This window comes from Nicotiana attenuata, unplaced genomic scaffold, assembly GCF_001879085.1.
Source record: "Nicotiana attenuata strain UT unplaced genomic scaffold, NIATTr2, whole genome shotgun sequence".
In the NCBI taxonomy this organism is placed as follows: Eukaryota; Viridiplantae; Streptophyta; class Magnoliopsida; order Solanales; family Solanaceae; genus Nicotiana; species Nicotiana attenuata.
In genome coordinates this window covers 335535-350441 of record NW_017670842.1, presented here as the reverse complement: position 1 = coordinate 350441, position 14907 = coordinate 335535, and the positions used below count along the sequence as shown (strand labels likewise).

At 37.2% G+C, this 14907-nt stretch overlaps 1 protein-coding gene across 1 annotated transcript; it reads left to right on the top strand.

The window, feature by feature from the left end:
- Positions 1 to 7681: 7681 nt before the first annotated feature.
- Positions 7682 to 11744, top strand: LOC109243821 (triacylglycerol lipase SDP1-like). The gene is made up of 3 exons (XM_019410818.1): positions 7682 to 9621; positions 9867 to 10010; positions 10624 to 11744. The coding sequence occupies exons 1-3, from the start codon at positions 8191 to 8193 to the stop codon at positions 11557 to 11559; spliced, it is 2511 nt and encodes an 836-aa protein (XP_019266363.1). The 5' UTR covers positions 7682 to 8190; the 3' UTR covers positions 11560 to 11744.
- Positions 11745 to 14907: the final 3163 nt, after the last annotated feature.

Genomic DNA, 14907 nt, shown 5'->3' with positions numbered 1-14907 from the left:
CCTAGCCTTCTCCTCAGGACCATAGAAAATCATCTTGTCTTCTAGAACAAACTCTATACTTTCAGTTTTTCCCTTTTTCTGAGAGTATTGTTTGGGGATTAACTCCATTGGTCATTTTCCTGCCCTCTTTTGAGATATGAGAATGTCTTCTAGAGAGTCACTCAAATCTTCTTCAGTGAGTAAGTGATCTGTACTTTCAGAGGATTCGATATCAATAGGGTCATCTTTGGTTTTCTTGAATCGGTGGCTTCTTCTAGGTATGGAAGAAGAGGGAGAGGGTTTTGCTTTGGCCATGAGTGGAAGAAAACAGAGAGAAGGAAGTTTGGTTTCTTGAGAGAATGGGAGATATAATAGAGGGAGGAGGATTTAAAAAGGCACTGAAAAGTTGCCTTCTGCAAAACTATGCCGTCAGTTCATAATAAATGAGTGTGAAGACTTATCAAGTACCAAAATATTTTTTTGCGAAAATAACAAGATATATGGAAATAAATAAAATTAATTATAGAAAATATTAAACAAGGTTATGAGGGAATTGTAAATATACCAATTTTGTTCCTAAGGAAACAAAATCTTTCTTCAAGCAAAGGTTTTGTAAAATATATGCTAACTGATTTTCAATATTAATAAATTCTAACACAATATCTCTTTTAGTAACAAGATCACGTATAAAATGATGCTTGATCTCAATATGCTTAGACCTAGAATGATGCACAGAGTTTTTTATAAACAAATTGCACTAGTATTGTCACACATAATAGGAGCAAAATTAAGACATAAATCATAATCTAATAGTTGATGCAAGATCCATAATACTTGTGTGTAGCAGTTAATATTCCACCTCTATGGTGGATAAGGACACACAGGTATTTCTTGCTATGCCAGGATATAAGGGATTTTCCAAGTAATTGACACGTTCCACTTGAGCTTTTTCTATCAAGTTTATCTCCTGCAAAATCCGCATCTAAAAAACCTTTTGAGATCAAAATTTTCCAAACTTTCATACCATAAGCCTTAGTCTACTGTCTCTATCAAATATATGATAATACGTTTAACAGCAGTCAAGTGAGATTCTTTAGGAGCTGACTGATATCTAGCACATTTGCAAACGCTAAACATAATATCTGGTCGACTAACTGTAAGATATAGTAATGAGACAATCATAACTCGATACATTATTTTATCAACACTCTTATCGTTTTTGTCTTCATCCAGAGTAGTCGATAGACTCATAGGTGTTCCTATGGCCTTTGCATTAGACATACCAAACTTTTTGATGAGTTCTTTCGTGTACTTTGTTTGACTAATAAAGATTCCTTTCTGTACTTGCTTGATTTAACATCCAAGGAAGAAAGGTAGTTCTCACATCATACTCATTTCAAATTCTCCTTTCATGATGTTTGAGAACTCTTTGCACAAAACAGTGTTAGTACTACCAAAATAATATCATCTACATAAATTTGTACAATTAAGTTACCTAGAGATGATCGTTTGATGAAAAGAGTAGTATTAATATTACCTCCGTCGAAACCATGTTCAACTAAAAATGAACTAAGCCTTTCATACCACGCTCCAGGGGCTTGCTTTAGGTCGTACAGGGCTTTGGACAATTTGTAGACATGATTAGGAAGAGATTCATTTACAAATCCTAGAGGTCGCTTAACAAAAACTTCCTCGGAGATGAATCCATTCAAGAAGGAACTTTTCACATCCATCTGAAATAGTTTGAAACACTTATGAGCAGCATAAGCTAATAAAATGCGAATAGATTCTAACCTGGCAACAAGGGCGAAAGTCTCGTCATAATCAATTCCCTCTTGTTGTGAATAACCTTGTGCAACTAGTCTGGCTTTATTTTGCACGACTTGTCCATATTTATTCAACTTATTTCTGGATACCCATTTTGTTCCAACAATGGATGCATTTGGTGGCTTTGGAATGAGTTCCCCATACCTTATTTTTCTCAAATTGATCAAGCTCTTCCTTCATTGCAGTTATCTAGCTTTTGTCTCCAAGTGCTTCGTCCACCTTTTTTTGTTCAAATTGGGATATGAGAGCAATATTTGATGTCTGCTTTAGAGATCTTTAGTTTTCATTCCTTCCTAAGGGTATCTAATGATAGAATTATGAGGATATTCAGGTTCACTTTTCCATTCATTTGGGACAGCTAATTCTGGCTCTATTCAACACAATTTGTTGGACCGATCGTAGTGAACTCCTGATTTTCTGTGAGATTTATAGTTGACTGATCTTGCTGATCAGTCATTTCTTCAGAAGCAATTTCACCTGTATTGATAGATTGGCACTATGAAAATTTCTTCATCTTCAGGACGATGATCATTCTTCAAATGAGGTTTAGTATCCATAAAAACAACATGTATAGATTCTTCAATGGATAAAGTACGCTTATTAAAAACTCTATATGCTCTACTGGAGGGAGAGTATTCGAAAAAAATACCTTTATCGCTTTTGGGATCAAACTTACCAAGATTATCTTTTCCATTATTGTGAATAAAGCACTTACAACAGAAAGGATAGAAATAAATGATGTTGGGTCTTTTTTCTCTCCATAGTTCATATGGAGTCTTCTTGAGTATTGGTCGACTAAGGTATTTGTTGATGACATGACATGCTGTACTTACAGCTTCTGCCCAAAAGTGGTGTGGGAGAGAATTTTCCACAATCATGGTTCTTGCCATGCCTTGTAGAGTTTTATTTTTACGTTCTACCACTCCATTTTGTTGTGGCGATCTTGGGGAAGAGAAATTGTGAGAGATCCCTTGATCATTGCAGAAGTTCTCAAATGCTTTGCTTTCAAATTCTCCTCCATGATCACTTCTTATGGAGGAAATTTAGTAACCTTTTTCACGCTGCATTTTCTTGCAAAAGACTTCAAAGTTTCTTAATGCCTCATCCTTGTGACTTAGAAAAATAACCCAAGTGAATCTAGAAAAATCATCTACTATAACAAAAGCATACTTTATACCATCTATGCTAGCAGTTCTAGTAGGTCCAAAAAGATCCATATGCAGTAGTTGAAGAGGTTTTGTAGTGGAAACAATTTAAAGGAGTACCTAGTTTGTTTTCCTAGTTGACATGCATAAAAAATTTGATCTTTTGAAAAATCTGGTTTTGGAAGACCAATGAAAAGATCATTTTTAGTAAGTTTATGAATAGTATGCATGCTGGCATGACCAAGTTTTCTGTGCCATACCCAAGGATCATCAAGATAGAAGCTAGACAAATTTGATTACCAACACTATCTAAGTTGATGATAGTATAAACATTTCTGTCCCTATTTCCAGAGAGAATAACTTTACCTGATTCATCTTTAGTAAACCAACCATGTTTTTTGAAAGGAACCTCGTAGTCATTGTCACATAGTTGACTAATGCTGAGAAGATTGTAACCAAGTTCATCAACCAGATACACTTCATCTACATCACATGTTGAGCTGAGAGGAACCTTTCCAAATCAATTACATTTCCTTTTGATTTATCTCCAAAGGTAACTATTCCTCCATCTAGTTTGACGACAATTTTGAATAATTGTTTGTCACCAGTCATATGTATGGAACACGCGCTGTCAAGATACCATTTTCCTTTTCGATTCTTCTTTTGGTGTTCCTGCAAAACACAATTACTTGTTTTTAGGTACCTAAGCTTGCTTGGGTCTTGAATGGTTAAATTTTTGAGTGTTAGCTTGACTAGAGGATTTAGGTCTCCAGACCCATCTGCTGTTGTCCTTGAACCTGCAATGGTTACAAGTGTGACCAGGTTTTTCACAATAAAAACACGACGGATTATTGGGATTTTCAGAGCCCCTTTCTGCTCTGATTTTGTTCCTTCATTGGGTAGTGTTATGACCATTTTTACCACAATAAGAGTATGCATGAGAGTTTCTAGTTCTAATCAAAGATGTATGAGGAACAGCCTGATTTGATTTGACAGAACTATGACTGGTGGATTTTCATAATCCATTCAGTTGAAGTTGAAGTTCATTAACTTCATCTTGAAGCATGTCATGCTCAATTTCACAAACCTCCAGCTTCAAGGCACAGTCTTTCTTTTCTCTTTGCATTTTTCTGAGTTCATTTAGAACTCTTTCATATCTGCAAGAGTAATATCAGCAAATTCTTGGAGTTCATAGCAGTTGGGACATGTAGGAAGACTTACCTTATTGGTTCCCTCGTCTGCCATAAGACCAAGTTCACTTGAGTCTTCTTCCTCATCTGCTCCTTCGTTGCCACGAGCCCAAATTCACCTGAGTCCTCATTGCTATCTTCTTTTATGGCCATGAAACACATATTTACAATTTCTTCATGGTCAGATTCTTCTTCATCACTTCAGGCTACAAAGGACTTCTTCTTTTGTAGGTTCCTGGTGAGCTTCTTCCTCAATTTGGGACAATCAACTTGAATATGTCCATATTTTCCACATTCATAGCATCTTCCATCATTTTATAATTTTCATTATTCTTCCTTCCTTTTCTAAAGTTTGATTTACCTCTCCTGTTATTTCTGTTTTTCCTCATCATGCTTGTTACAACTTGGGAGAGCATGGCTATGTTTTCATCCTATTCTCCTCTTTCCTCTTCCTCTTCATTTCTAGTTCAGCCACGGTTGCTTTAAAAGCAACTGTTTTCTTCTTTTCTTGTTGAATTTGCCTGTCCAAGTGAATTTTTTCAAAGGCAATTAGATCACCTCTAAGTTCATCATAGGACATTTTGTCAAGGTCCTGATATTCCAAAGCAATAACCTTGGGCTGCCAAATTGTGGGTAGACTTTTAAGAATTTTTTTGACCTGTTTCTCCGCTCTTTATTGGTCTACCAAAAGATTTTAGATCTTCAAGGATTTTGCTGAACCTGGAGAATATTTCCTTCACTAATTCTCCATCCCTTCATTTGAAATAGCTCATAGTCACGAACTAGAAGATTGATCCTTGTTTCTTTCACCTTGTTGGTTCCTTCATATGTGACCTCCAATTTATCCCACATTTCCTTAGCAGTTTTACAGCTTGAAATCTTTTCATACTCTTCTCCACTGATAGCATTATACAGTAGATTTTTTGCTTTGGCATTCACAGTTATGACATCAGCTTGTTCATCGGTGTAATCATCTAAGTCAAGTGGATCAGTTGATACTATGACTTGACCATTCTCTTCTTTCTTTGCCGGAATTGGAAGATTTTCCTTTTTTATCACACGCCAAACTTTGATGTCATATGACATAGTGTATGTTTCCATACGCATTTTTCACTGAGAAAAGTGTTGTCCGTTAAAATATGGAGGTCGTACCTAAGATGTTCTCTTCTTGAAATAGTGCACCGATGACTGTGTTCGATCCCATGATCTTTTCCTTACTAGCTGTTAAGCAAAGTTTCTGAGCCTTGCTCTGATACCAATTGAAAGTACAAGGGAGGGGGGGGGGTGGGGGTTAGGAGGGGGGTAGGGGGAGGGGGAGGGGAAGGGGGAGGGGAGTGAATTGTAGCCAATTAAAATTCTAGTTGACTAAGTGTTAGTTTAGTCGACTAGGTTTTGCACAGAGAACAACTTCAGTAAGAATGAAATAGACTAACAGAAAAGTAAAGAAGACATATCAGTTTTTATACTGGTTCAGTACCGGCGTGGTACCTACGTCCAGTTCCCTGGGTCACAAAGGTTCTCTTAGATCTTTGGTAAAGGATAACAAAGGTGATGGTTTTAGTGCGTTCACCATCAACGATGTTCAGCAACAATGATCTTTGTAATGTTGACACAACTCTCTTTTGTGTTCTAACTCTTTCTATATTTTGTTACACTTGTAGAATATGTTTATAGTAAGAACTAAAAACGTATAGACAACAGTTTTTGTAGTTGCGTGAAGTTCAATGTCCTTCTGCTTCTTCCTTTAAAGCTTCATGAGTCTTCTGCTTCCTTGACTTCTTGGATTGTCCTGAGCAATTCTAGGAATCCTTTCCTTGTGAGGCATGTACTTCTAAGAGAAAGACCCAAGAGTTGCCTCATGAATCTAGCATGAAATAGTAGCTAGATTCATTTCTCTTTCCTTATGAATTGCTTCCTTGACTTGAGTTAATCTTGACTGATTGCTTCAATCTTGGCGGATTGTTTTCGTCATTCCTTCTTGCTATCTTGGCTTGAGCTTCTGCTGAATCTTGCAGGTTTGATTGTTGCCCGTGATTTGCTCCATTCTTGCATGTTTGAGGATCTTGGTTAACACTGATTTGTCTGTCCGAGATTTGTTCCATTTTTGCACACTTGAATGATTGATTCTCTTCTTCTTAGGCTGACTGATTTATTTACCATATAAGGCAATGGTTCAAGATACATAGCCGTTAAGAGGAGCTTCATTTCTTTTATTAATGCTGTTGCTCACCAGAATCTGCATACAATAATATAACATTAGTCAAGGCTTCTCTAAAGTTATTGATCATTATTAAAATTCTAAATTTAATAAATTTAACATCCCTTCCCTCTTTGTCAGGGACATCTGAAGCATGAATAATATCATGCGGATCCAACACGGGAAAAAAACCAATAAATTGACTGAGTTTAACTTTTGATATTACTTTAAGAAAATGAACCTCAATCTAATTCAATCCTAAAATCGAGTAATTATGAGATGAGATGAAAATTGCTCATCAATACAAAGAGACATTAACTTCTTCTCTCGACAAATATCAACATGACACCTATTCAAGAATCTAGCATGTGATTGCTTGCAACTAAGCAGAAGCACTTGTCGACAAAGAGTGAATGGTGGACTTTGGTCTCTACAACTTCATCCTAGCTTGATAACCGTCGATTCAAGGCAGGCGGTTCAAAATCGAACCAAAACCGTTAATCGAATCGAATGAATAGTTTATTGGCTTATTGGTATCGGATTATCAGGATAATGGATGGTTAGAGGATTGAGATTTTATAATTAACGGTTTAACAGTTTTGGGGCGGATTACTCAATTTTTTCTTATCGGATAAACGGTTAACCCATTAAGAATTTTTATATTTATACTTTTGCCCTATGTATATGAAGTACTATTAAAACCTAAATGGCTAAATCCCTAATTTCTAATTCTCAATAGAACTGTCGTCTGTTTGTAGCTAATGGCATTGGCAGTCGTATTTGGCTTCTAATCAGGAAAAGCTACTACAACTAACAGAGACAGTTTGAACTACGCATTTGGCCGTTTAGTATTGATTGTTCAAAAATTTTCTATTTGGTTTAGCGATAAACCGCCCTAACCACCCGGTAATTGTCGATCCGATATCCATCCGTTGTCTTATTGGATGGCGATAAGTCGAACCGTTAAGCGTAATTATCCGCTCGATCCGAAATAAACACCCCTAATTTAGGGCCTCATTGGTTTTTTTCTGAAATATTTTTCAATCCAGATAAATTGTCTACATTTATCATACACTTCTAAAAATTCGTCTGTGTGATTGCTTGCAAGCAATAAGATGAAGCCAGTGACAAAGATCGTCAGATGAATGCAACAAGACTCATTAGACCACTCTGTGGTCACACACTAAAAACCATATTGACATGGCCAAAAGCAGAAAGGACATAGAGGATAATAGAACAAATGGGTCGTGCATTGTCATTGTCTTTTTTCTAAATCTGTAACAAACTTTGGGAATTGCTGACTAAAAATATTAATTTCAAGTTCCAATAGTAATGCCTATCCATACTGCTATAGCTGACACATATCGTTGTTATCTGACTCAAAGTTATGGACTTTCTTACTACTATTCTCGAATCCCAATTATTTATTAAACCCATACAACATGCCATTCATTTATTGTTTTCACCTTCTTGATTCTTAGAATTTAGTCGGTGCTTGTTTTTTTTTTCTCTTTGTTAGTGTTCAAGTTAAACTCTATATGGAAAGTGTCTGAAATGTTTGGTTAGGGGTACTTTGATTTTATTTTTATTTTTTCATGTTGTTTCCTAGGAACTTTTGGACATTGATTTGGTTGGTATGATAAAAATTGAATCTTGAAGTGAAATTCTTGTTTTTTCTTTGACTTATATTGAGATATTCAGTTTGATTTAGTCACTGTTTGAACTCTACTTGTTCATACTTTCTCTAGTTAATTCTTGATTCCATCTTACTTCCACTGAATTTTGTGAATAATTTTCTTCATATTAGTTGTTTTCAATTTGTGTATTGGTTCTTGATAATATTTCATACAATATGGACATAAGTAATGAGGCTAGTATTGACTTCTTTTCAATTGGACCTTCTTCAATTGTGGGTCGAACAATAGCCTTTAGAGTCTTGTTCTGCAAATCAATCTCAAGGTTAAGGCATAAAATTTTTCATTTCTTGATATATTACTTGAACAAGATTAGAAACTATTTTTCATACTACTTGACACCTTTGATTAAATGGTTGCACCCTCGTAACCCACAAGGTATATTGGCATTAGTAACACTTCTTGCCTTCTTGTTGAGGCGATATACGAATGTTAAAATCAGAGCTGATATGGCTAATAGGAGGAAATTTTGGAGGAATATGATGAGATCTGCCTTAACTTATGAGGAGTGGGCTCATGCTGCTAAAATGCTAGAAAAAGAGGCACCTAAATTGAATGAGGCTGAATTTTATGATGAAGAACTAGTTATAAATAAACTTCAAGAACTTCAACATCGTCGTCAAGAAGGATCTTTAAGAGATATTATGTTCTTTATGAGAGCTGATCTTGTGAGAAATCTAGGTAATATGTGCAATCCAGAACTTCTTAAGGGTAGACTTCATGTGCCTAAACTTATTAAAGAGTATATAGATGAGGTTTCAACTCAGTTGAAAATGGTATGTGACTCTGATTCAGATGAGCTTTTATTGGAAGAGAAGCTTGCTTTTATGCATGAAACTAGGCATGCCTTTGGTAGGACAGCTTTACTTTTAAGTGGGGGTGCTTCTTTAGGAGCTTTTCATGTAGGTGTGGTGAAGACATTGGTAGAGCACAAGCTTATGCCTAGGATAATTGCTGGTTCAAGTGTTGGTTCAATTATGTGTTCTGTCGTTGCGACTCGGTCTTGGCCTGAGCTACAGAGTTTTTTTGAGGATTCATGGCACTCATTGCAACCATTTGAACAGATGGGTGGAATTTTTACAGTTTTCAGGAGGGTCATGAGACAAGGTGCTGTACATGAGATAAGGCAGTTGCAGGTGATGTTACGCCATCTCACGAATAATCTTACGTTCCAAGAAGCATACGACATGACTGGTCGAGTTTTAGGGATTACGGTTTGCTCCCCTAGAAAACATGAGCCTCCTAGATGTTTGAATTACTTGACTTCACCTCATGTTGTTATATGGAGTGCTGTGACTGCTTCTTGCGCGTTTCCTGGTCTGTTTGAAGCTCAAGAACTTATGGCAAAGGATAGAAGTGGAAATCTTGTTCCGTATCACCCGCCATTTCATTTGGACCCTGATGAGGCTTCTGGTGCAGCTGCTCGTCGGTGGAGGGATGGTAGCTTGGAGATTGATTTGCCAATGATGCAGCTAAAAGAGCTCTTCAATGTAAATCACTTCATTGTCAGTCAGGCGAATCCACATATCGCTCCCTTACTGAGGATCAAAGAGTTTGTAAGAGCTTGTGGAGGCAACTTTGCTGCCAAGGTACAATTGTATTGTTTTGATGCTTCCTGTAATCCTGAAATTACGAAATTATGTTCAGCTATATCTCTTTGGCTAACTTATGCTGATACTTTCTTTCTGTCTCTTCCTTGATGGTTGTAACTAAGAGTGGTTACTGGTTAATCATCTTTGCTATGTCCCTAGTTACTTTTGCTAGCTGATGTGAGTTGTGTGATTTTTTTCAAATTTAAGTGGACAAATGTAACGATAAGTATTTGGCTATGCAGCTTGCTCATCTTACTGAGATGGAGGTGAAGCACAGATGTAATCAGGTATTGGAACTTGGTTTTCCCTTGGGGGGATTAGCCAAGCTATTTGCTCAAGATTGGGAGGGTCACGTCACCGTTGTAATGCCTGCCACTCTTGCTCAGGTATGTCCATGACTAGTGTTGATTCTTTTCCTAGTTAGAATTAATGGCTGTTTTAAGGCTTAAAATGGAGCCTATTCTACTCTATGTTGCTCGGACACTCCAAAAGTGTTGCCGCACCCGTGTCGGATCCTCCAAAAATGCACTAAATTTGGAGGATCCGACACGCACCCAACAACATTTTTGAAGAGTACGAGTAACATAGATTGTACTTACAGAAAGATCAGCAGTAGGACCTGTATAAAGGGCAGGCCGGTGCACTAAGCTCCCGCTATGCGCAGGGTCCGGGGAAGGGCCGGACCGTAAGGGTCTATTGTAGGCAGCCTTACCCTGCATTTGTACAAGAGGCTGTTTCCACGGCTTGAACCCGTGACCTCCTGGTCACATGGCAGCAACTTTAGCAGTTGGACCTGTATCTTTGAGAAATTTGTAATTTTCCTGCTGTTTGACAAAATGGGAAGATCTCCCATAGACCATAGTTGGTCCAGTCACAAGCGTACAAACACGTTTCGAGTTAATAAGAATGTTTAGTTTGTTGGTTGAAGATTATTTTCATTGTAAGATCTGGAGTTTGGCTTCATAACTAACCTTCCTCCAAATGTTGTGTATGATACAGTACTCGAAACTCATACAAAACCCCTCTACTTTGGAGGTTCAAAAAGCAGCAAACCAAGGGAGGAGGTGCACTTGGGAGAAATTATCCGCTATTAAGGCAAATTGTGGAATTGAGCTTGTTCTTGATGAGTGTGTTGCTATACTCAACCACATGCGCAGACTAAAAAGGAGTGCCGAGAGAGCAGCTGCTTCTTCACATGGCTTGTCAAGCAGTACTGTCAGGCTTAATGCTTCTCGACGAATTCCTTCTTGGAATTGCATCGCACGAGAGAATTCAACAGGCTCCCTCGAAGACTTTCATGCAGAGGTTGCTTCCCCTCATCATCAGGGAGGCAGCGGTTCTTTGGCTCATGGTGGACGAAATTGGCGTTCCCACCGGAATGCACATGATCATGGTAGTGACAGTGAGTCTGAAAGTACGGATCACACTTCTTGGACAAGATCCGGTGGTCCTTTGATGAGGACAACATCGGCTGATAAGTTTATCGACTATGTCCAGAACTTGGAAAGTGGTTCACGATCGAACAGAGGATTGAGTATTGACCTCAACATTGTTGTTCCTCATATGTTGGGAGGCAGGGAGCCTCTATCCCCAAGTCCAAGGGTAACAACCCCAGATAGAAGATCAGATACAGAATTTGATCAAAGAGACATCAGAATTATTGTAGCTGAAGGTGATCTGTTACAGACTGAGAGGACTAACAATGGAATTGTCTTCAATGTGGTAAGGAGAGGTGACTTGACTCCATCAAACAGGAGTCTTGATTCAGAAAATAACAGTTCCAGTTTGCATGATTCAGTGGCTGAGTGCGTACAACTCGAAAGTCCAGAAAAGGATATGGATATAAGCTCAGTATCAGAAGATGGAGAAAATGATCAGAAAGATACTGTAGAGGAAGTAACAGATAATCAGATTACACGAGATAGGACGAACTGAAGGCTTACGAAGAGCGATGAAGCTGATGCAGAGAAGGGATCAAGGAGTGGGGATACTACGGAATAGTATTAGCAATTTGTTTTCTGAACACTAAAAGAGTTGCAGAAGTAGAGCAAGAAATCTTATGTTTTTGAATATCTGAAATTATGAAGAACATATTAGTAAAACTACATCTTTTTTCTCAAGTGGGATTACCTTAATTCAGCATCTTAAGTGGTTAGTTTATCTAGCTATTGCGAAAAATTACAGCCTTATCAATATAGCTGTCACTATGGACCGGGCCGGGTTAGCCCAGTTCAGTTTGCGTGGGCTTTAGCAATTGATGGGCTGAGTTGGGCTGGGTTAGCTCATCATTTTGATGGGTCTTATAATGGTCAGTCCACTCTAGCCTTATGTGGGCCGCGGGCCCCCATGGGTCGGCCCATCATTTTTAAAAATATAATTTTATATTATTTCTTTAAGTTCTAACTTAAAAAAAGATAAATATTTAAAAGTTAAAAAAATATCTTATTGAAAAATATTTGCAAAACTTAATAATTTTTTATATTGTTCTAATATATCACAATAAACACTAAAAAAGTAAAAGACAAGATTATATTTCATTCACTAAAAGTCAAAAGTCAAAACAAACTATTCAAGAGAATGCCTATACCGCTTATGGGATATCCAACCCATCATCTTCATCAAACATATTTGAATCCGCTTGTGGCAAGGTTGTCCTAATATCTTTACTTTCATGTACATCTTCAATTCATATACAATATTAATTAGTTAAATATTCAGAATCATTAAATTTTAAAAACTAATAATATTCAAATCACATAAAAAAATATTACCTGTTTGAGTTTGGGAAAAGTCGTGCAGCCAATTTCGAGTAGTAACAAGTGTTTGGACATTTTCATGATGGATGAAAGTTCTGTACTTTGTTAGAACACGTCCACCAATGCTAAATGTTGATTCCGATGATACATTGATAATCATCACTGAAAGATCGGAATATTTTCTAGAATGGTCCTTCCAGTGCATGACAACATCCATCTCTTGAAACTTCTAAAGATCAAGCTTTGGTTCCTCTAAGTAAAACTCCAATTATGACTTTCCATCGCTAGAGGCAGTATATTTTCTATATCATAAATTTTTTATTAGGCTCACGGGCCGGCCCAGCCTAGCCTCAGTCAAGCCTCACGGGCCACGGGCTTACTCGGCTTGGGCTTAAAAATCTCATTTTTAATTGGGCTCCAAAAATTCTAACCCAACCTTACTAAGTCATGTGCTGGGCTGGACTGACCCAACGGGCCAAGCCCATATTAACGGCTCTACTTATCAACTTGCACATGATGCTTCTAGCTAATGGATTCAGACTTTTTAAAATCAATTCAAAAAAGGTATCACTATACCCAGCACCCCACCATGACAAAAGGTGCAGTTTTACCATAAACATATATTTTTTGAGGTTAAGGTATGTAGGCTGACCGAGTAAAATTTTTACACGACCAGTGTAATTTTAATTATTTTTCAGGTTATCATATCAAGCCTAATGTGAAGTTACTTGTTATTATAGATCTAACTTATCATGATACTGCAACTGTGTAAATCTTTTCGTTGTAAATGCACAGAATATAAACTCACATTTTAAAATCTTGATAACTGATAATGGTTGTGCCAACCCATGCTGTCATGAGTTTTGCCAAAATAAATTTGAGATTTATTTTCAAAACTCATGTTTGGCCATAAATTTTGCCCATATTTTGGCAAAATCCCAAATCTCAAATCTCAAATTCCCAAAATCAGCTAAAATCCCAAAACTTTTGGAATTATATACATGTTTTTCTAAAATAAAGTTGGAAAATATGTTTTGAAAACGTATGTCCAAACACATTTTCATCTTCAAACAAAATATCACCCAAATCAGATTTTTCAAAATAAATTTAGGATCTATGGCCAAACGCTAGCTACATCTGCCACTGTTTTGACACGGTATTTTTAATGTGTGTTACGAGATTTTTTTAAGAGATTATAGTTGAATTTGAGGCTGTATTTTGAAGGGAATTAATTATGCTTGTGGATGTTCAACTAGGCAGTGCATTTAAGATTTTAAGCTTTTCTTTCAAACATGTCTCTCAATTATGAAAGCTGTGGGACATTTCTTGTGAGGTTCTACTTATTTTTCCTCCTTGCAAAAGTTACGTTGTTTGACTGTGTCTCTGTTGTTAGAAGGAATTGCATGTGCAGTGTGCTGATTGTCTGCCATTGAGATTGTTTGTGACTACTCTTTAGACTCTGGCCAGGAGATTACCAATAGTTGGTTAGCTTTATGCCTTAGATTTGGTATAAAGACTACACTTCCCTCGTGGATATACATAAAAACATGGGGGCACTGGGTCGAAAATGTGTGTGTATTAATATATAGAGAGAGAGTAGACAGCAATTAAGATTGGAGAATTATAAGTTTTTTATTTTTTATTTTTTATTTTCCTCCCCTTTGATTCCCATTTGATCCCTTTGTTGGAGCTATTGCTCCTTTTGGTGATTCAAACCCACGATGCTGATGTTGTAGATAGGGACAAACCCGTCTTGTCAAATATAAGTGAAGTTAGCATGTATAAAGGAACAAAAGTAAGATGCAGATATGTCATATCCTAATCTTTGAAACGAGCATAAGAAACACATATACGCTGTGCAAAATTGAATTAACTGATTGAAGTTCTGCCTTACAGACTCAAATAAGCTTAGCTGGAATTCACACAATTAATGGTTCAGAATCTAATTAAGGGGAGTCAATATAAAAATAAGGGTGTCAAATGTTAAATATGTTGTTGTGCAATAAATCCATGATGCGTAAATGCCAGGGTCAAACTGATTGAGAGATGATCATTGACTGAAGAATCGCAATCAAACGCAAAGATTTGGTGCAATGAATCCAATATGGGAATTCAGAACTCATATAGCAAGAAAGAAAATGCTTCTTTTAATTTCTGTATCCCTGAATTATATATCTGCCCAATGATGGGAGATGAATGAATAGCAACCCCAAACGTAGCTAAAATTATGGTTAGTTTGTATACGGTTAAAATTGGGCTTGCCCGATTTTTCTATTTAATCGAGACGACGAGATCGCGTCGAGGGTCAACCTCGTAATGAATCGGGCTATAGCACGAAGACGAGGTGTCGACTTCAAGAATCGAGATGTCTGTCGAGACCGAGGCCAGCAGCAATCGAGACTAAGTATGACCGACTCCGAGTGAAGTGCAATAACGGAAAGGCGAGATATCCGTAACCGGTCGGAGATCACGGCGAAAATCCCGGAACATGTCAAATCAAGGACGGTTATTTGTACCAATCATGGGA

Excerpts from the sequence above, each read along its gene's own strand:
- LOC109243821 (XM_019410818.1), top strand. The coding sequence starts at position 8,191 with ATGGACATAAGTAATGAGGCTAGTATTGACTTCTTTTCAATTGGACCT. Across the intron at positions 9,622-9,866 it reads GAGGCAACTTTGCTGCCAAG|CTTGCTCATCTTACTGAGAT; the intron begins GTACAATTGTAT and ends TTGGCTATGCAG. Across the intron at positions 10,011-10,623 it reads TGCCTGCCACTCTTGCTCAG|TACTCGAAACTCATACAAAA; the intron begins GTATGTCCATGA and ends TGTATGATACAG.